The sequence below is a fragment of the Acyrthosiphon pisum genome, chromosome A1, assembly GCF_005508785.2.
Source record: "Acyrthosiphon pisum isolate AL4f chromosome A1, pea_aphid_22Mar2018_4r6ur, whole genome shotgun sequence".
Taxonomy (NCBI): domain Eukaryota; kingdom Metazoa; phylum Arthropoda; class Insecta; order Hemiptera; family Aphididae; genus Acyrthosiphon; species Acyrthosiphon pisum.
In genome coordinates, this window is record NC_042494.1 from 85,486,462 (window position 1) to 85,510,745 (window position 24,284).

Consider the following 24,284-nt stretch of genomic DNA (forward strand, 5'->3'; position numbering starts at 1 on the left):
ATATTTTTATACCTATTAAAAAATGTAGAATTCATTAGCTTTATCTTTGACAACAACTTAGATCCATTCCTAATTTTAATAAAAATTTATTTGGGCATTTGTTTGTAAATATTTGTGAACTAGTGTTCACAATTGACATGGGTATGCGTCTATAGCACAAATAATTATTAAGATATTATCACTGATAATTATAAATCTTTTATTTCCTACCGAAAAATGTAGGTAGGTATCGTCTCTATCAATAAAAATTTCGAAAAATAAAATATAAATCCATATTCACTTACATATAGGCACATATAGTTAAATATGTTATATTTGGAAATTTGGAGTAGAAAATTCTGTAACTAAGGTGAAATGTAGTATTGAAAAACTAGGAATTGGTTCAGGGGGGTGTGTCCACGAGGCTGCGTTGAATAATTTTGCACTTGGAACGCAGACTATAAATTGTTGGATTGAGCTCCTCTACTTAATAATTCCCAATTCGAGCACTGCATTAAGCTATAACTTCGAAACTAAGTCCGACCGCCAAATTCTGACTTCACCATCGTTCTCAGTACAGTTAACTACATAAGTCTAAAAAAAAAAAATTGCAAAAAAAGGGTATCCGGTAAAGTAACAAAATACCTATAATAATACATTTTTGCCTGTTGGTGGAAATCATTAAATTTTCTGCATAGATGCCTATATCTATAACTTATGGTTTTGTTTATTTTAATAACAAATTTTCAAATGTTAAAAATTTGTCTACGCCCTCAATCAGTGGCACAACCTGGTTGGGGGGGGGGGGGGGGGGGGTGGTCCCCTGGTGAATAGATCTCTTTAGTCTTTTGAGAGACAACTAGGAAGTCAACAGTCAATTAATATAATATATCAATGGGAAATTATAATAATATAATAACTACGTTTTTTAAAGGTGTATAGTCGAAGTTTATCATTTTACTATAAAATACGAATGCCAAGTCGGGTTTGGCATGGTTATTTTCTTAATTTTTAATTTTTGTAGAATTATTAATTATTCTATAATGTAGGTATATATTTTATTATTAACGAGTTATCAATCAACTTTCTAGCTTTCGTAGTACATAAAGAAACTATATTATATATTTTCAGCCCATATTGAGAAAAGTTTAAAAAACAGGGTTTTCAGGGCTCAACATGTCAATACACTTATACACGCCGACGTTTTTCTGAATTCAAATCATACTGCTTGAATATGATATTGCACCTATCTCATTAATTTCTTATATTAAAGGCTAAAGCTAAGTTGCTAACTTAACCACTTACTTATTAACTTAACTGAGTTACATTTTTATTATTTTATTATTTACCAAAAACTCTCGGTGTTTACAGATTTTTTTTAATTACAACTACTATAATTCCTTGATTAAAAATCGAAAGTAATAAATGTGTACCTATTTGAGAATCAGTTTAATAGTTGACGTTTATGTGTTATAAATAGTGTTTTTTTAAAATTAATTTTAAAACTTATTAATTTATATACAATGTACCTTACCTGCATGGAGATGAATATGTTATTAATAATTTCTGTTATTGATAAAAAATTATATTTAAAACAAATCGATGCTTTAGTCTTTAGGTACTCTGTAGACACTAGACAGTACTTCAGAAGTGGGGCCAGTAGATTTCTCAGAATATTTTAATGTCTACATTCTACATCAATTATTGTTACTTCTCAAAACTCTGGAGTTTACTTTTTTTGCATTTAGAATTGTCTTCCTTATCGCTATTTAAATAAACAAAAACGTATAACTGACGAACGCAAAAAATGGTAATTGTTTCCATATTTACCTACTGTTGTACTGATTATTATCCTTCATATAAAACATACTTATGGTTCCAAACGAGTATTCTAACAATGATCTCGTATTAAGTACATATACTGTAACTGTATGTCTATATAGTATATAGTTTATTATAATAAAGTATAAACATGTTTACATGTATACCTATTACCTATATTTAAATTATAATTTGTTTATACATATTCACTATTGATTACCTGTATTATAGTGGTCTTAGACCGGGGGCATTTGGATATTTTTATATATTGAGGGCCTTATCCAAATGATAAAGAAATCAAAAAAACATTTAAGTTTACTCACGATTCTCACAAATTTCTTAATTTAATACTATTCAATATGACAATATATCCACCATGAACTGCTATGAACAAGTCAATTGTATAGACCCGTGGTGAATTGGTGGCATGATCTTTGTAACGAAATTATAGATCTATAAAGTTAAAAAATCGACGAGTTATTCCCAGTGACACATTTATTTTGTTAAAAAAATCGCGGTCCTATAAAATTTACTTCTGCAGTTATTAGTGAATATATTGAACAATATTATAAAAACAAAAAAATATTTCACATACCTACTCGCTCGTTTATTGGATTTGTATTTTGTACAAATATAAATGCCATATTATTAATAGTTATATTAGTTATAAGTACAGATTCTAAGCGGAGACGTTGTGTCAGCCTAGCTCTAGTATACACAAGCCCGGATTAAGACATTTTGAGGCCCAGGGGCCAAAGTTTTAAATGAGGCCTCTACGAGAAAAAAAATATTAATGTAGGTACACTATTGAATATTAGGTACCTCTTATAATAAATATAATATATAGATATTAGGTATATAGTAATAAAAATGAATAATGTATCACTTTATTTATAATTTACAAGCTTTTTTCCTAGCTAAATAATCATCTATTATCTATTTATTTTAGATGGTACATGCAGTATTATATAATCTATAACGAAAAAAGTAATGGACAAATCCAAGGCCCCTAAATAAATTCTAAGTATCAAGGCCCGGGGGCCATGGCCCCCCTGCCTTCTCTTAATCCGGGCTTGAGCATAATATTGTATAAATAATGGCATTTAATACCTAGTTAAAAAAAAAATTAATAAATATCTCATGGCTATAAATAGCGTATGGCTTTCCGGTGAACTTTATATTTTTGATAGAGGTACAAAACTTGTTTGAAACCTTCTTATCAAATGTCTATGGTACCTATATGGTATACCTAATACAGTACTATAATTGCAATGGGTTATTGTTAAATATTCCGATTGTTAAAATACTATTGTTTTAAGCATTACTTATTATACAATAATTTGTGTTTTTTTTAAATTTTTAATTCTTTTAGATTCTGAACGAAGTGATGAATGTATTGATTTTACAATGATGTGTGTTTTTTTTTTTTTTGTTTTTTTTTTTTTTTGTGTCTGACGACAACTTTTGGAGCAGTAAAAATGCTTCGATTTTCAAAAGTTGTACCTTTTCTGAAAGGAAAGTGAATCTAGTTGGTACTTTGGGGGGTCAAAAGTGAAAATTTCCCAATACTTTTCAAAAGCGGCAGGAAAAACCTTAAAAAAATAACGGAAAAACGCGAATTTTTACGCAAAACCAATTTTTGACAAAAACGAAAACTTAATTTTACTGTAACTCAAAAAATAATTATTGTAAGCACTTGAAATTTGCAACAGATGTTTATATTAGCGTTGTCTATACAGGGTTAAATTTTCAAAGTGTTTCGACTTTTTTTGAGCTATTTATAGACAAATGAAATTTTCAATTTTTTCTAAGTATTTTTTTTTAAAATAACGATAAAAAATTTTTGGTTGGATAGAAAACTTTGAAAATTTAATACAAGGTTTCTTATAAGTTGTTCTCACAGTGATAAAAAAAAATCCAAAATCGTTAGTCACAATTTTTTTTTATAGTGCTTAAAGTTTAAATTTATACGAAATATGTCAAAATTGCGAAAATTTGCAAGTAATTTAGTGGTTGAAAAATCGTAAAAATTTTTTCTTTTATAACTAAGTTTTTAAAATTTGGTACAAGGTTCTCCATAAGTTTTTCTTTAAAAATAATATATCCTAGACTGACAAATCATCTCCGTTCAGAATCGTTTTTGGTATACAATGATATAATATCATTGGATTCAAATTTAATTCCATCCATTACAGTAACCCACTTGTAACCTACTGTACAGCAGAGCGACATCCACGACTTACCCGCCTTTTTTATTTTTGTGTCTGTCATCACCTTTTAGGACAGTAAAAATGCTTAGATTTTCTTCAACAGTATCTTTTCTGATAGTAAAGTGAATCTAGTTGGTAGTTTGGGGGGGGTCAAAAGTAAAAATTTCAAAAGTATTTTTCAAAAGGACCGTGAAAAACAAAAGAAAAATTAAGGAAAAACGGGAATTTATAAGCAAAATCTATTTTCAAGAAAATCGATTTTGGTTTTTGGTGCAACTCTAAAACAAATGTCCGTAGGTACATACAATTTAGACTGAATGTTTATATTTTCATTTTGTACACCATAACATTTTGAAAATATTTTGACCTATTTTGAACTATTTACGGACATTTTCAGTTTTCATTTTTTTTAAATTTTTTTTTTTTTATAAATATCAATAAAATTGTATTTGTTTGTTAAAAAGCTTAAAAATTTAATAGAAGACTTCTCGTATATTGTTTCAAAGGCAGATGAAAAAAATTAAAATTACATTTAATAATTATTTTGTAGTTAAAATTTATAAAATGTTCAACTTTTATAGCTAAGGATTGCAAATTTAAAACAAGATTAAACGTAAATAGGTTATAACTAAATTACTTTAAGTCAATATTAGTCACAAAAAAAAATTTTAAAAATGTTCAATTTTTTATCGTTGGATTGGGAAGGCTGGTGAAACTCTTTTCTAGGCATTTCCATAATATACTTTATGTATATTTGATTTTTAGGTGAAATGATTGTCCTGTATATTTTAAAACTAGGCTTGGAAAGTTGGAAAATTCCGGTATTGGTATAGACAAGGGTAAACGTTTAATATTCTCAAAAATAAAAATTTAAATATGTTAATCATTTTTTAGGAAAGGGGTGGAAGGTAATATTAATTATCGAGTTATGTAATACGAATTTAAATACCTTTTGAATTATTTTTCTGAGGTATCTCGATAAAGATTCCTTACTCCTCTCAAAATCTAAATAACTACTTGGAAAGGTTTCATCAGTAGTTTTGTAGTAATCATATAAAGTTGTTCTAACCTACAAATACTAAAACACTACTAAGCTACTGATAAGTACCTACCTGTCTTGCTTATACGGCTGTCGGCTATACCGACCAGTTACTTATTCTGAACAAAACAAATTTTTTTCGCTGCCGTCTAAAATAACAAAAAAATTATAACTGAAAAAATTGTAATTTTTGACATGCAGTTACTTTTACAGTCTTGCTCTCAACTAACTGCATGCAATTTGGTATGTGATTGTGCACTTAATAATTTATATGCAGGTTCACAAGCTTTTACTTACGAAGATCACAAATAACTGGACATTTTTCGGCAATTGATTTTTGTGAAGTCTCATAATAACGTTTAATATTGAAAACTTTAAAAGCAGGTACTGTCTGATGGCAAATCAAACAAATTGGCAAGGCCTTTGGTCCTACCTATGGACTTTAATATCGGTTTTTTTTCATTATCCGAGGGCCAGATAAAATTTGTCCGAGGGCCGTATTCGGGCCGCGGGCCGCCATTTGGTGACCGCTGGTTTAGGACCAAGGTCAAAATTGACAACGATTGAAAAACAGAAGAAATTGAGGAAGAGAAAATCTAAACAATAAGATTGAGTGAAAAGTATGAATGTTTGATTTTCAGAACTAATTAAAACTATTAAATTGTGTATATTTAGGTACCCACCTAATTAATTAAGTATACCAACTATTTTAAAACATTTATAAAAACTCAGAAAAATTAGGTCACATTGAGAATAGACTTTTCATCGCTTGTATTTTGTAAGACAATATTTTAGTTGAAAATATCTTTTTAATATTTTTAAAACAATGTTCGTTGTCGTATTTTTCATACATTTTTACAATCAACTATAAAAATAATTGTAATTTTTAATTTAATATTCTAGCGTAAATTGGGTGATTCATTAAACAGTTAACACCCATTATATCGAAAGGTAATAGGTAATGTTTTTTAAAACATAATTATAATTTAAATAAACTAGAAAAAAATAGTTTTTGAAAAAAATATTTTTATTCTATTTTTAATTTTTTCAATTTTTTGAAAGACAACATACATTTTAAATTTTGTATTCTGAAGCATATTTATTTTTTAATGTATATATAATAATTAAATTTCAAACGATAAGTATATTTTGTTATTAGTAGGTACTTAAGGTTTACATATAAGCTCATCAAAACTTTAATTAGATACTTATAACTTGTCACTTATAACTAATTAACAACTCAAAAAATTGATTAATATACTTTAAAATTCTCAAAAAAAATTCAACTTATGAATATAAAATTAAAAATGTACCTGTTATATTTAAAAAAATGGTATTTTGCTAATAAATTCAAATTATCTAAAAAAAGATTTTTAAAAACATTAATACTATTTGAGATGAGTTTTTATTGTTAAATGAATCACCTTGTATAATATATTATATTATATATTATTTTGTTGTGAGCAATTTTAAATTATATACAAATAAATAATATTAACATAAATCAATTAATATTTAATTATACAGGTAGGTACTTATTAAATAATTCTAATTAATAATATATTAATAGCTAGTGGGTAGTTAATATAGAAATACATTATTAAATTGTATTTAAAATTACATAGGTTTACTAATAGTTTATGTTGATTCTGTTCATAAAATCAAAGAAAATTGAGCGATTTATATGAATCATTAAAATTCTGTAATTTATATAGGGTTTATTTGACCTAGGTAATTTACTAATACAGATATCTTTTATATTATAATATAGTATATACACATTCTACGTACAGTAAATAATTTAACTATTCGTTGTACATTTTAATTTGATCTAGCACTTGACTTGACACAATAATAATATAATATAAAATGACAGATTTCCGTCATAACATTCATATCACATAATATTTTTATGAATTTCATAAAATATTTAAATACATATTTAAACAGCGACTCTAACAATATAGTATAGGTATTAACAAAACTATAATAAAAAAATACCTCGTATTTTCAAACAAAATTTGTTTTTCTATCTATGTCTAATTTGTTGTAAATAAAAATAAAAGTTTACATTCTAATAATAATGTCCTTGGTTATCTTTGTGGACGAGAAACTTTGTGAAACCTGTTACAAAACCTACTGATACTTATGAAGAAAAATACTACTATTAAAGCGAAAAATCCCCATAAATAGAGGCCAGCTGATAATGAGTCCTTGTTGGTGAATAACACATATGGCTCCACCGCCGGTGTCAATAGACCGTGGTGAATTAGGGCTGCAGTACCATTCGGGATTGGACATGGTAATTGCACTATTATGTCTTGATGTTGGATCTAAAAAATTATCAAGTATAGGAATATTATAGAACTGATAATAAATCATTGGGTAAAATTTAACTCGTTATTTTTTTACCTGCTTGTTACGACACACAAGGGTAGAAGCGAGTGAAGAGAGTGTATCATGACTATGGTCTTTTTTTAATAATGGCAACATAAAATACCTAGTCGGTGAAAAAGTCGAAAGAAATCGAACACCAGGTATTTTCTTAAGATCAGCAAAATTCAGTAGTATACCACTAATTACGCCGGACACAAGAACAGTAATGGTTGTCAACACCGATGAACTGAGACGGTCGGGCATCAGGTACCCTATCGCTGTTGCCATTAACTGTACGGAACTCATATGAATCGCAACGTTCACTATAAAATATAAAATTTAGAAAACCAAATATTTTTAAATCGCACATTATTGTAATTGATTGTTTATTAAAGGTAAACTGAAATTAAGTCTAGAAAGTAGAAATGTTGTATGATACCTTCAATAGGTATATGTACCCTCTTATAAAAACATTTTTAACCTTTCTATACAGTGAAATATTTATATATACTCACATAGATATGCAAAAAATGGTTCCGAGTTGTATAAATCATAATCATGATAGAGAGCAGACATGGCATATGCCGGCACAGAATATACTATCCAGATTAAAGCTGAGGGAAGAATACTACAGAAAATCTAATAAAAATTGTATTTATTATAATTACATTAATATTATATTATTGAATATTGATAAATATTACGAATACGTTTTACTCACTGACGTTACGATGTACACAAATCGACTGTATAAATTATCTGCAATATCACTTTCTATGGAATCACGGTCATTTCCATGTGTATCATTTAATGCAATTTGTAGAATGAGTGGCAGTGCTCCAATTATCATAATGCTGTAATAGAACCCCATTCTGAAAAACAATTAATTAAATAAAATATCATCCTTTTACTGGGTTCGAAGATAAACAATAAAATTATACCTGTCACCAAATGAAAGTTGTGGATCCGTAGCTGGAATGTCCGAAAATATTGTGCCATAAATTATTGACAATATACCGGCAATAAAAAACCTAGAAATCCATCGTAAACTACTCCTGGGCTGCGAATACGCCATGTGACGTCTAAACAATAAAAACATAATATTGTATTAGTTATTTATATGAATTTACAGCCATATGTATCATACAATATTATGGCGACAATTTGTATTGGCACAATGGCAGTTCGCGGCTTTCCTGGCAAAGGTTTTGGCGGTCCAGGGTCTGGTAAAGGTTCAACTCTTCTTCTAAATAAATCCGCAAGCTGTTCAACTCTTTGACTTGACTCTAACATGGCTTCTGCTGATAAATCATCGAGCGTGACTAAATCAACTAAAAATATATATTTGTATTAGATATATATTAATGTTTAATCTATAAAATAATTTATAATGCATTAACTATTTGCTATTTATTTATGACTTACGATAGTAATCTGAAGGATTCTTGAAAGCTGGACACGGATAATCAGCCGATGAAAAATATGGCAACATATTTCTGCGTCGACCAGAATACATTAAATGACCAACAGATATTAATGCAACTCTTGAAACCATAGTAAATATTTCATAAGTAGGAGGCTGCAGTGTCACCATTACGATACGCGGATTCACACCAGCTAAAGTAATTAAACTTTTTATTTATTTACTTATTATAATTATATACAAGTTATAATTATTTACTTGGGGCACCAGCAGCCCATTGTCTAAGAAATTCAACTAGAAAGAACGTGTCGAATATATCCATTGTCACGGTTGGCCTATCAAGCATTATAATTTCTGCATCAGACATTAAATGGCATGCTACACTTAATCTTTGGGCTTCAGAGGCAGTTAGTTCAGAAACATTGGTATTTAAAACTTGTCCTAGACCCAACTCTTCAATAAGTACTCCCATCTAAAGTGGAAATTAAGTATAGTTATAATATAACATATGTGTAAAATTTATATTAATATGAATAATATACGAACTTGATCGTTTTGGGATACTTTTGGTATGGCACGTAAAGGAGCTTTCCGTAAATGAGAATAAAACGCTAAAGTCTGTGCTACACTTAAATTAGGAGCTAATTTAGCTTCAGCGGGTATGTAAGCAATATGTTTAGAAAATGAAGAAATAGAAATATTTTGGCCATTAAGCAATATATGCTGGACTTGACACGGATGACGATTTGCCAGGCTACTTAAAAGAGCTTCTCCTTCTCGTTCTAAAAAAAACAAATACAAACCAGGTTGATTAAAAAACTAGTTAATATGGAGTATATTAATATATTATTATAAAATATAACTCTTAATAAATAAAAATATGTACATTTTTAAAATAAATCAATACAAATATAAATGAAATAAGTTTTATGTACCAGATGTCATCATAAAGGCCATTACTTCACCGGCTTGAACTTCAAATGAAATCCCCTGAATTTTTGGCCTTTTTCCATCTGAGCTTCCAGGCACCTCTAGTCCCCTTACCTAAAATTCAAGTTACATAATAGTGTCATTAGTCATTACTTTTTATAAAATGTTTGGACCTATAATATATCCTATATATACATATTCAATTCATTTTAGCTTCATGTTTCAACTAATTTCAGAGTATTTTAAGCAAAATAATATTTTTGTATCATTGAACATATAAATAATATATAATTTGGATATGTTTAATAAATATTTTAAAATTATGTATAGGTAACAATTCACCAGAGTGTGTAACATGAAAGTGAAACATCATTCAAAATAATTGCTTTATTAAACCACTAGGCATGTAGAGACAGTTATATTTCATTTAAAATAACAGTACGATATTTATTCAGTGCCTCCAAAGTTAATTCATATTATGTACGTAAAAATCAATCACGATAATATGTTGAGTGTTGATTATTAAGCAATTCTATCATTTATTTTTTTCATTGAACTAATGCATCGGCAACTATATGGCCATTAGCATTTTGTAGGGGGTTACGTCGTTACGATTGGTTCTAGAAATACGTATTGTCGTGGTGCGAAGATTCGTTACTAAAAACCCGGGAGGGAGCTAGTGACGCCGGACGATGCTTGACCGTAAAACACATTAGCCACAGCGCCACACTAAATCCCAGAATATAATTAATTTATAAGTACCATTGAACACACATAATTAAAAATTTTTGCTAATAAACATAATGTTTTAATTATTAAACATTTATTTTATAAAAAAGTATCTGCAAAAAATAGGATTTGTAATTAAATCCTAGTAATCCTAAATAATAATATTTTACCTGAAGATATGGATAAACAATTGCAGGTTGTCCGTAAATATCTGATCGATTTGGACTTAAATTGCTCATCATACTAATACTCCTATCTCTAGGTGTAGTAGCTGTTGTACCAACAACAGCTATGGAAGCGGGCCGACCACTCGTTAAATGGTGAGAACTGTTATAGAAACAACAAAAAATAAAGTACATTTTTAGTTATTTGATGTAAACCAGTTTAAGCATATTATCGAAGTATAAGTACCTATAATGATGTGCTGGATTAGTGTAATGATGATGATGATGATTAACTTCGGACAGTGCTCGCAAGTCATGTACGCTCCTCCGCTGCATTGTTGGAAGTTCTTGTCGAATAGGATATCCATGAGGTGCGAGTAAATTAGCTTCACTTATACTTTTTCCTCGGCGACCTGGGTGATGTCTTTGTAAAGTAGGCTAAAAAAAAATTTTCATAAGCGATAATTAATAATCGTTTTCTAATTTGAATAATAAATTATGCCTACCCCGCCGTGGTAAATTGCATGGTTGCAAAAGTCCGGATCACTTCTAGTTCTCGTATAAGGTCTTTGACTTCGTATAGCTGCTCCATCTTCACTCGAGTCATAACCACTAGATCCATCCCTACGACTGTTAGGCGGAAATACTCTGGGTAAGCCAAATTTGAGGTACGTGTACATATTCGAACTCAGAGGCGATTTGTGTACATCGTATTTTGGACCGTATCGTGGATGGCTGAGTATGGACTGCACAGTAGATTCTCGCAACTGAAAGTTACCATATGGTAGGGGGGACTTCTCACTCGATCCAAGAGCAGAGTCCGTGAAATCAGAATTTAAATTTTGCCTAAAAAAATATTCATGTATATATACATATAATATAATGAATATAAAATGTTTTCAAAGAGACATTTACCTGTAAATACTCCAAGCGTGAAGATCTTCAGATGCTGGTGGTCCCATTGACGTGACCGCATGGTGGCTTAAATGAGGGTCTGTACCAGCTACAGAATATCGTCGTTCACCCATTTCCCACGCTTGACCTCCTCCTCCTACTCCACCACTACTAAACCTTCTCGGGCCCGGCATGTTGGTTCTGGGAAATTAAAACTATTTATGAGAATGAAATAAAAACAGTGTTCATCAGCTCAAACGACAACTAAACATTAAGATTCCCAAATAAAGAAATGCAATAATAATATTATTATTATATTAATTTACCAACATCGCACCCTTGACCATTCTATTCGGCCTGAAACAATGATCATTCGATAGCGTATTAATTAAACGCATATACTTGACACAAATGATTAAAAGACCGATTCGAACTGCACCGGATATGGTGATTGCTAAACATTTGTTATCATCAACGATAATAACGGAGGAAAAACTGTATACGAGATTGCATAAAAAGCCTAATGTTTCGTAAGCAAAATTACGATTAATTTGCTATTATATTTGTCGGGTCATGATCAACTTTCTATATTATATTATTTAAACCGCGTAATGCGCGGTGGCACACAGAATGACCGGATGACGGTAGTTGCGGTGGTTTCATATATAGATAGGAAAATACGCGACACGAAGTCTATAGAGGGCACAATGCTCAGCGTTATCGAAATCGAATTGTAATCCCATCACGGATTATTAAATTGTAATCTTCAGACGTTATGGATACCTACGCATTACACGTGTAAAATCCATTAGCCGTATACCTATACAGCAATAAATTATAAAGCTCACAGTGGACGATGGCTGTGATGGATTATATTATTGTACGTGTATTATACATTGCAGACGAAGCGCCAACGCGAGCTAGCTACAATAAAAGATTCGGCCGTCGAACCTGAAAATTACGTCTGGATCATTATATCTATACCTATACAGCCTGACCCAGCTCCCTGCTCCACGGTATGTACACCACGAGAGTAAATTACAAAATATAGCTAGGTAAAGCAATTTTTTCATTTCAGTACGCGTTATGCTGCCAAATGACAGTTGATATACAGCTCGATGGAAGAAGAACAGACGGTCGGCAACAGGAAATCGTATAATCAACATCGTGAGTAATACGCGCGCGGAATCTCGTACGGCGCGAGGAAAGTAGTCGATCTCTCGCACCGCCGCTAGTCTGTCCCAGTTATTATTATTATATTATACGTAGATGGATGTACGGAAAATGCCGTCGACGGTGATGATAATAATGCGAGCAAAATAACTGGTCGGGCAGTCGGCACGCGCGACATCCGACAACTACTGATGCAGTCCTACTAGCCTAGAACCGGTGTATAAACGATCGAAACCCGTTTATACATACACACAAGCCGTATAAATGTATAATACTATAATATATATTTTATATAAAATATTGTATATGTAAAAGTACTACCGTTGCGTACGATACATATTATACGTTGATACAATTATTAATTTGTTTTTCTTCTATTCCCTCCCGTCTGTGTGTATACACGAACAATTTAACATCGTTCATTAACACAATAACGACGACGACAACCGATATCAGACAGCCGTGATGATGAACTATATACGCTCGACGACCGTGACGGGACCTATAGACCACCTGGCAATAATATATATTATGTTAAAATAATAACAACAACAAAAATAATAATAATAATATACTCTGCAGTCATGGTATACGGTCGCTGTCGTACTATAGACGTGACGACGGGCAAGCGGTATAAAACTTTGTTTCCGATCTCGACGGGATGACGGCGGCTGTACATGTTCATCCGAACAGAACGAAATATAGTATCTATGTACTATGTATAGAGGTAAATATAGGTGTATATTATTATATAGGTACGGTGTGTGGTCCATAATCGCTTACGGAAATATTCTACGATGACAAGTCCGCGTGCGTTCAAAATTAGTCGAAAAAATTCTTTGTTGCCCGACCACTTCACCAGCGGCGTCTCACGTCAAAATAAATAAAAATACATCCTCTTAAACTTTACATACCTACACACTTCTTATTATCATTTTGCTCACGTACCAACACTATCGAACAGAACAATCAATTACAATGATGACAATTGAAAAGTTAAACGTCGCCAATAACAATTTGATTCCGGTGTGACATCATTATATAATAATATTATACATAGTATATGTATAGTATATTTTTTTTTCATATAACAAAAACGATCTTCTATTAACAAAAAAATTAATGCATTTGTAATGAAGCACAAAGATGGACTCAGCAATAAAGAATAGTAATACCCAACCTTTACTTATAAATACCACGTAGCGCTGATTGTAAATATTCAAAACATTATTTTTTAAGGTTCTAACTACATTAAAATGTAAAATTCAGAAGTAAAAGTTCTAAACTTAACATATAATTACTTAATTTAACATATTTGTATTATTATTTATTTGAAGTTCATTGACCAAACGTTCATGAATGTCTTCTTTTAAGAATGTACTTGAACTCAAATCATGTATGCCATCATTCGGTTAATCGTCCATTAACCACATAAACCGGTCTTTCTAGTGGTATTATAATTTATCAATATAATACTCAGTTTATCCAAAAAATTTCCCGACATTATAATATATTCAACTTCATCGAAAATTAATTTTTTTTTTATGATAATGGCTTTCTCTTAGGCTTCAAGCTTGGACGAGTGTCAGATTACCATAAATCCTATTGCTAAAATACACTATATATTTCCCCAAGTTATATACTTAGGTACGACCGAAGGTTTTGAAAGCGATAAATGTTATCTTTCTGCCTACTTAGGTTATGCTATAGTGTACTATATTTTACACGATTCTATTGTTCATTACTATAAAATCGTGATGTCATTATACTCATTTTTTCTAAATTATATCGTTTGTGCAAACGAAAGTATAAGACAGCAGTACAGCACAATTGAAGTTATTCTATCATTCTTTCGTATCTAGAAGTTACTTAATCAAAAACTATTTGATTACATTTTTACATAAAGTATCTATATTATGGTATAACGTTGTATTATAAGTTTCCTTATAATTATGTGTCTAGTGCCTACACATTATAGTTTCTTAAATTTAATGACAGTAATTCAGTGTATATACCTACATACCTAAAAACCGTATTAGATAGTATACGATTTTTTTATCAGAATTCTGTAGAATATATTAATCAACTTTTCAGCCTTCACTGGATACAATTATAAAAATTAAAAATGGAAACACGTACAGGTATACTTAGCTTATTTCAATTCAATCACTTTTATAGAATTGTTAGATTATTTTCAATTATTTATAATTGAACATCGCAGATCAATAACCATCAATGAACAGGTGAAAGAGAAGAATAGATTTAAAAATAATTAAGTAGGTAATTTATTTGTATCTTTAACTATCTAAATGCATTATTTATACATACCAAACCAGATACCTATATTCCTTTTTTTTTTGCAACATTTGTATTTTTACACCTAATTTCTCCACAACTATTTTACTTTTTATTATTAAATTGAAATACCTAACGTGATCTGAATATCTGATAAAATGATAACATTCCTTTTTAGATATTACTTCTAATAACAGCTGTATGTCTGTACCTATAGTTTATTCGGAGACAATTTTGGGACCTACAATAGTACAATATTATATGTCATATAAATAATTAACTTTATAATTAACGTTTTTGGATCATTTTTATACAATAGTTTGTTTTAATTGTATTTCAAGTACTTACTTTATAATAATGGCTAAAAAATCCATTTAAAAGAGTTAAATTATAATAAAGTAAATACGAGTATAAAAAAATATTATTTAATATTTTATTTAATTAAGTACTAACAACTATTTAGTTTATGCGAAATATTTATAATGTTTAATGTTTATGTGTTAGTTTGCTTAATATCCATTATTAAGTGTAATGATTCTTTTAGTAAAACAATAAACATACTTCATAAAGCCAGATCCTGTTTTTGATTTTGAATATACCTAATAAGAAATTACAGACAATGAAGATCAATGTGTCTGTTGGTTTTTATGATCTATGAATAAAACATTTTTATTTGTATCTATTATTATTTGTATTTCCTTAATACAAATTTGTTTTGTGACAGCAAACAATAAAAAATAATTTATTTTATTGATTTCAATTTTTATTTATTCATAATTATACGGTTTTTTAATTTAAATTTGTCGAGAAAACAGTCCTAGAGCACCTCGTAGAAAAATAGCAACCGTTTGTCTGATAATGATAATATTGATTTATGATTATAGCGATTATCTCTGATTAGTGCGATTACCTACATATTATACTAACAAGTAATAACTAACAAGTAACCCTATTATACCGGATTCATCCATATTATAATGTAAAATAGTCTAGTTAGAGGGAGACGGAGTAACCGAGTAGACCAAGACGTTGGTTGCGACACGCACCGTCGCCGGTTCGAATCTTGTTCACGGGCGGCACTTCTCTTTGGGCTGACATCTGTTTGGAGAGAAAGGCTACTATCTCCCAAGAGGGCATGGTGGAAACCTACGGGTGCCCAATTGAAATTCTGCCAAATCCAAAAAACACACGTGTTTACTAAAATCTACAGTACCCTCCTCCACAGTTTAAACAACCACCCAATGGCCTAAGTTGTAGTGGGTTGATAAAAAAAAAAAGTCTGGTTAGCTACTATATGAACAAGATTATAGGTACATATAATTAATATATTAATTATGGGCGGGTACCTATATGAGCGATGATAAATAAATAGGTTGTAATATTTAATATTTTAATGTTTATACTTTATAATAATAGGTATAGGTATAATATTATATAGTATATTTTGATATTATATACATTATTAGTATTGTGAATTATATAGGTTATAATCATTAAATGTTAACTATATGGGATGTTCTATATTATGTGTACCTAATGGTCCTAATGCATTAAACTATATAAGTAAAGTGATATGAATTTTTTTACAGTGTATCAGTTTGATAGATACTTTACAATAAACAAAATAATATTAGCAAGTATTAAAGCTAAATAAACTCGGTTAAATTCAGTATAAAGTTGATTAAATATCGATATATCGCATACAATATACCCAATATATTATATAAAATAGTACATATTTCAGTTTTAGATTAATAAGATGACAACTCGCGCGAATCTCGAGTATAATATTAATATATTATGTATAATTGAATGCCTATAGTGGCTAATATTATGTCATGGTCGTCTCCGATGTGATATCTGGGCACTGGTCAATATACTATATTTTGATGATCGAGACTATATCAAGAATATTTAATGAATAACGACTGTTATTTAATATTATCATATAAAATATCCTGTGTGATCGAGTACCTACCAAATTTAATAATTTTGAGTATAAAATCAATCAATTGTATTCAAAAATTGTAATTACTTAGAAACTAATGTGATTTAAGTAACACAGACTCAAAAAGTCAAAACTATATTCTATAATATATTAAATTTTACTTTACATATTTTTGATGAGATCATCGAAATTAAAAATATCATTAAATTATTTTTTTATATAAATTGAATTATGTGTCCCTATATTGTTATGTATGTAAACACATTTTCTAGAGCTGGGTACATTTTACTAATTACTGATGTAGGTAGTATAACAATTGATTCAATTTAGTGACGATATATAGTCGACAGCACGGTAAATATTAACCATTGCCTGAGTATCTAGTAGGTATTGTAGGTATAGATATACAATACCTATACGTATATATCAAAAGTGAACAGGGATGAGTTTACTAAATGCAATTTAAATAGTAATATGTTTAGATTTTTATATCCAAAACTCAAACAATGTTTACAATGTTTGGCATAGTTTGTATGGGTTAGGTACTATTGTAAAACAAGTGCCAAGTTGTTTGATTCCAATCTCTTGTTCATTTGTTGTTGATTTAACATTCATGGTTAAAAAAAATTAGAATACCGTTTAAATATTTTATTTATAACAGTCCCCATCTATAGGTACGGAATAATAGCGTGCGATTTGTATTTTTAAAACTATTGAGAGGTTATCGACCTTTGTTGCGTAAATAATATAACATTTAATTTCGTTGTTTTTTTTATTTGTAATTCAACAAATAACTAATTTAAAACGTAAACAAGAAGAAATCAATAATCATTTAACAATATATACGTAATATATATGGTGCCTCGAGGTTTTCAAACAACGCGTGTACCTATGTATATTGTCAAAACCATTATAATAGAATCGTTAAAAAAATTTATAATTCTCCTATATAATAATATATTATATAAAACAAATTGTATTCCTCAATTCCGTGGACCACTTTGGTCTATACTGTTAATATATATAGATATGATCACGTTTGATTGACTCTATTTCAACTGTCTGTTGCAGTAGGTATATAGGTATATAGGTACATATTATATATATTCATACGAAATATACACACGAAAGTACCGTTCTCACAAACCTATTATATATGATTGTACATTGATAGTGCGCCCTATACTATAATACATCTCCCACTATAATGTCCTGGAATTTTTCGTACTAGGAATGGGTACTATATAATTTCGTTCCCAACCAAACAATTGGCGTTTTTTTTCTTCTCGTTAATAGCATTCAGTGGCCATTTTCGAGGCTAATTAGAACGATCCTGGGAACGAGATCTGTTTCGGTATATATAATATAATAATAATATATATATGTACGATATACATATATCTGCACCACAGGAATACATGCCAATGCTCTCTTCCGAGCGATTGTTCACGCTATGGAAATATCTCGCCAAGACGATGGTTAAAAGAAAAGAAGACAAAAACTAAAATTAAATGACAAACGACAGAATGATCTTTTTTATATCCGTGTCAAGGACAGACCTAAAAAAAACACAAACTTGTAGAATCGATTATCATCACAAAATTGACGTCTTTGACCGTGGAATCGATGACATTCTTGGACACAGATCGTTCAATGACCTGTTATATAATAGATCTATAACCTTAATTAATGTTCATTTGTAAACTAGAAAATCGATTAGTCTTACAATTCAATTCATACATTAATAATAGCCGTATACAGATTGGTAGGTACACGAATATAAAATAATTAAAGATATTCAATTCTGTAAATTGAATAGCATATTAACCACGGTTATATGTATAATATAATCATCAAAAGCCATATACACACAATGTATGTACAATAATAATTAGTATAATAGTACTTGTGAACTATCAGTCAGCCATATCCTTACAGAATGCCTCCAGTACACAGAGGAACTCGACAAACTCAACATTCCCAATACCCTAGACGCAACACTCGGACCGAACGCAGACACCACCTACCAAATTTTAACTCTTTTAAGAGAATCAAATTGTTCGATTTAATTTAATTTTTAAATATTATAATTAAGAATATACATTAAAAAAATAAATGCAATTATGATAATAGCAACAACCAATATCCGTTGTTGCCGATGTTTTGTTTTAGATCAAAATAAAAAAAATAATAATACATGAATAGTCGCATTAGATACATTTTGCGTTTCAATTGTTTCAATGTTCAAAAGTAATATTTTTTTAACTTAAAATCAAAAGACATTTTGTTATTATAACTTCTAAGTGTAACTATAAAAATACATTCATCGCTCCGCTCAGAATCCAAAAACCGTGATGAAGGTAAAAAAATTAATCACAATTCACAAGCCATGACGAGTATAAATAAACTAAAAAATATGAAATAACTTACAATTTTATTTCAGCTATAAATTATAATGTTCATTTACAGCGGGTGTTGTATAATATTTACATCAAATGATTTTTTTATTAAACATCCATTACATAATTTTTAAATTAAATAGAAATGATTTGGTTAATATTTGTTTTTCTTCGCAATGTAATAAATAAATGCACTTATGATTTTCATTTACTATATTATTGTTATTTTTTGTATAGTTTAACTGTTCAAATTTTGAAATCGTGTAAATAAAGCTTCATGGCATTTAATATTTCTAAAACTTCTTAATAGTTTGAAGTTACCACGAAATAAATGCTATTCACTTGAATTAAAAATAATTGTAACATACTCAAAAGCGAATAGTGCATATATCAACTCCCACTTTTTATCTCTATGTTTTTTTTCAATTGCTATTGTGTGCTCGTTCAAGCATTTCTGAATAACGCTAAATATTTATTTAAAAAAAACAAACTGTAAACTTTTAGATTGCCGAATAGGTTTGTGGAATAATTTAAAAACTGTTTTTTTTTCAAATTCATACATATTCAATGATTGATGTGAACCTACTATTTGTATAGAAATCTTGATCATGGCTTAATGCCTTAACTATATACCTATAATATTACGTTTACCCAAATAAATATCATGAGATTATAAATTTAGGTTTCATAATAATAACTGTATGATATTATTTCTATAGGTATGTACCGTATCCTTGTATTTCAATACTAAGTGAACGTTTATAATGAAAAATGTATTACGTGAGGGAATAATGTAATATTTGTAAGTATTATAGGCCATAATAATAGTATAATACTAGAATGTATAATAAGGTTGTTATTTTACTTTTTATAATATTTGATAAATATTGAATTCTCTCTACATTTAACTTAATTTGATTGTAGATTCTGAGCGGAGTGAAAGAATGTATTGGTTTTACAATGATGTGTGTTTTTTTTCTGTCAGCAACATTTCGGATAGTAAGCAAGCTTCGATTTTTGAGATCAGCATCTTTTTTGATAGAAAAGTGAACCTAGTTGGTATTTTAGAGAGGTCAACATTTAAATCCCAAGTAATTTTAGAAAGCATCGAGAAAAACTACCGACAGATTATGAAGAACCACTAAAAATGGGATTTTAATTTCCAACGATTTGTTTATAAACATAGTAACGAATAAAAAATAATAATATTATAAGAACGACGCTAACCACTCAGAATCGTTTTTCGTATACAATGGTTTATCATTGTATTAAAATATAACACATCCATTACAACTACTGTACAGCAGATCAGTATCCACTTGTCCACCTTTTTTAATTGATTGACATTTTTAATGCATATTAATACTATATAAATTAGATCATGGTCAGATTTTGTAAAAACTAAAAATAAAATAAATTATATAAAAACAGTAAAACTGCAATGCAAAAAATAGCAATGTATTATATTATGAATTTATGTTTTATATTATATTCTTAAGAGGATGTCAATGCAATATTTGTTTTCTCTCTCAGACCAACGCACAACGTAGATAAAACGTTTTTCTTATGATTTTTGAATATTATTAGAGTAAAATCACCTATTACATAATTATAGAGGATAACATTTTTAAAGGGTATGCCATACTGGTTTAATATTTTATTACTATTTGACGTTGTATTCGACTTTCAAATTTAAAAAATTTAATTTAATTTGAATTATATTTAAATTGTTTCAAATTGAATATTGAAATGTCATACCCTCAACAACATTATTCTCTATCGTTTTTGTAATGGGTAATTTTATTCTAAGAATATCTAAAAGCATAAAAAAAATGTTTCTGCGTAAAAGCGTTTTGTCTATGTTGCCAGAGAGAAAAAACAAACAGTGCCTTGACACTTAATGATAATCTCAATTTTGTCTCAAAACTTCAAATGCGTAGAAAATATGTATAAAATATATGTAAAAAATATGTATATTATACACATAAATACATAATAAATATAATGATAATAACCAGATCGGAAGATCCTCAAATTGATCAAGTATACAAATACACGTTCTAGAAATATTTGAGAATACTAATCAAAATGATTTTTTTTTAATATCTGTAAAATTTACTGTAAAACCATATATTTATTATATCCTTGAATATCCCATGGGCCATGGGCCATGAATACATTCAATCTTTATTGAACAACGATCTAAAGTTATGTTTTTAATTTATATTAAATACGTTTTGAACATAATTGTTAAAGAAATTAACTAATTATTACTTATTTACTTATAATATGTAATTTATGTTGAATAAGTTAATACAGAGTTTCTCAACCTGTGGTACGCTAAGAAAATCTATCTTTATGAAAAAAATGGAACGGATCATTAATTCACATTAAATATTATTTGGTATTAATAATAGGTAATATAAATAACAATTGTACATATTTCATTTTCTTTTTATTCATTAAATGCTTATATTATTATCATAATTTTGTAGTTCCTAATAAAATAAAATTCCATAAAATATATAAAATAACATATACATTTTTGATAAGCATAAAAAAAATATTATTTGGTCAAGTGGTAAGTACATGAAAATGTTCAAACTGTGTAGGTTTTACGTGGATATAAATAAAGGTTGGGAACCGCTAAGTTAATACATTACTATTGTTTTTACTTTTTAATGTGTATAGATAAATAAATGTAAATATTGATAAGACCTTAAACATACATTTTTTATATAAATGTCATCATACCTGTACCAGTGTACCTGTTAGTATATTATTTGGTTATTATTACCCGCATAATAATTCAAAAACTTTCAATTATGTATACCTACAAATATTACAATAGTTAAAACTACTATGTTATGAACATATTTTGGAAATGTAAAATGTTATTGTCTGTAATGGGTAGGTAACAGGTATGTATAATCTATTCAGTGGAAGTAAATATTGTATATAATAATATGAAATGTCAAGTGTCACATTTAAAATAGGTGCACATGACCATACGTAAACATATTATACTAAACGAGTAAAAACAAAACCTATACACCTACCTAATGGATGCATTACAATTACACATGTACACAGCACACACATATATATAAATCAATTTATATATTTGTATAGATACTAATGATTTAATATGAAGTATGAATGATAAATCTACTGATATTTATAGGCATAAAATAGTAAGAAATATTTGTGTACCTATTTGACCTTATAGTTTTGTAAAACACGAATTCTGTTAATTATTATTCCAATAGTATCAATACAAAAATTAATATGGTGTTTAGTCATAAATATCGGCATAAATGAGCCTGCAGCCGTTCTACTTTTACCTTTTTAAAATTAAAATTGTTTACCAAGTAAAAATTAAAACATAAAATTGTTTCTAAAACATATATAAGTAATATATTATTTAAAGCATCAACCCAAAATTTTGTTTGAAATGCCTTATTTTGGTCAGTTAAGGTCACCTAATTTCTTACATAACCCCCCCCCCTCACCACAAAATAAAATTGTTTTTATTCAATTACGATATTGTAGGTAGCTAGCGGTAATTCAAATATAAAATTATACAATATACCTGCATAAGATATATTATCACCGACGAAACTGCTTTCAGTCGAATTTATAAATGTCGTAACACTAAAGCATAATATTTGTGGGTGCATTAATGATGGACAGTGTAAAATGTTATTAAAATTCATAGATAATAATATACCTATTTATTGTTTAGGATGGTCGATGAATCTGTGTATAAATTTGCTGCATTTGAACAATTGAGCAAAGAAAAGCCCCTTTATAAGATTTATAATTACCTATGCCTTTATGTAAAATGAAACACCAATGGTTCTTTGTTTCAAAATAAATAATATATTTATTATTTATACAGCCTTTCAAACGCTTTGTTTTAAAAAAAAAAATTTGGAGACATCAACTGGACATCAGCCCGCTTAATCTCGTCCTAAGGTGGGCCCGGTTTCTTCATAGCCTTCACAATAATTGTGTCTATACTTTATACGTGACCACGTTGAACAATAAACATTAAAAACATAACAATAATATAGCCAAAATTCAGCCGTAAACGCGATATGCTCCCTGTGACGACAATACGTACTTATCTATGTGGAAAAGTGCAACGGGTATTATAATATTAGGAATGTACCCAATATCGTGCCCCTTGCCAAGTTTAGAGGTCAACGCGTTGCATTCCTCCGGGACTGGTCACCGTTTTTTTTCGTAATTGTACTACCCACATGATATTATTATTGTTTTACAGATTTGCCATACGAATGTAACCGCGCCCCGTTGTCATTTAGAAAAAAAAACCATAAATAAACATTCACCGAACAATTGTTTGTATTCGGTCGACAGGAGGGACGCCCCTGCGACTTGACCAACCCGTTGCAGTACCTATATTAAACAATGACAATGTTGTCCGGTGACGTACTACCCACCACTTTAAACCTACATGATTCATTCTAAATGTTCACAATATTTTTTCAAATAATATTTCGCTCTCAAAAACAACAAACCCGTAATAATTATTTGCATAAAATAAAGCTATGGGCAGAAACAATCATAAACTAATTATATATAATAGACTTACTACACAAAAACGTATATATTCAGCTATCTGACCATAATCAAACGGCTCGTGAACTACGATGGTGGCCTTTGTACATGTACCAATTAATATGCAGCACTTTGGTATTAAAGTACTTAATGCTACTCACGCCATTATCGAGATCGGTGTTTTAAAAAAAAATATTGGCACTTTTCGACCACCCGACTTTACAGCACATTTGGAGGGAATATTGCGCACAGACGACGGACAGGTAAGCGGCGGTAGATACGGACTGCCGCGGTGTGTGAAATCGTCCGAGACACCTGCA

At 29.3% G+C, this 24,284-nt stretch overlaps 1 protein-coding gene across 1 annotated transcript; it reads right to left on the reverse strand.

The window, feature by feature from the left end:
- Nucleotides 1-6,747: 6,747 nt before the first annotated feature.
- LOC100166928 (ATP-binding cassette sub-family G member 8) lies at nucleotides 6,748-24,137 on the reverse strand. The gene is made up of 15 exons (XM_001944010.5): nucleotides 23,999-24,137; nucleotides 11,587-11,766; nucleotides 11,178-11,517; nucleotides 10,919-11,109; nucleotides 10,678-10,834; nucleotides 9,784-9,892; nucleotides 9,395-9,630; nucleotides 9,107-9,320; nucleotides 8,851-9,042; nucleotides 8,573-8,756; nucleotides 8,367-8,507; nucleotides 8,147-8,297; nucleotides 7,941-8,064; nucleotides 7,462-7,748; nucleotides 6,748-7,382 (listed from the first exon to the last, which is right to left on the reverse strand). The coding sequence occupies exons 2-15, from the start codon at nucleotides 11,757-11,759 to the stop codon at nucleotides 7,143-7,145; spliced, it is 2,739 nt and encodes a 912-aa protein (XP_001944045.2). The 5' UTR covers nucleotides 11,760-11,766; nucleotides 23,999-24,137; the 3' UTR covers nucleotides 6,748-7,142.
- Between the last annotated feature and the right edge of the window lie 147 nt (nucleotides 24,138-24,284).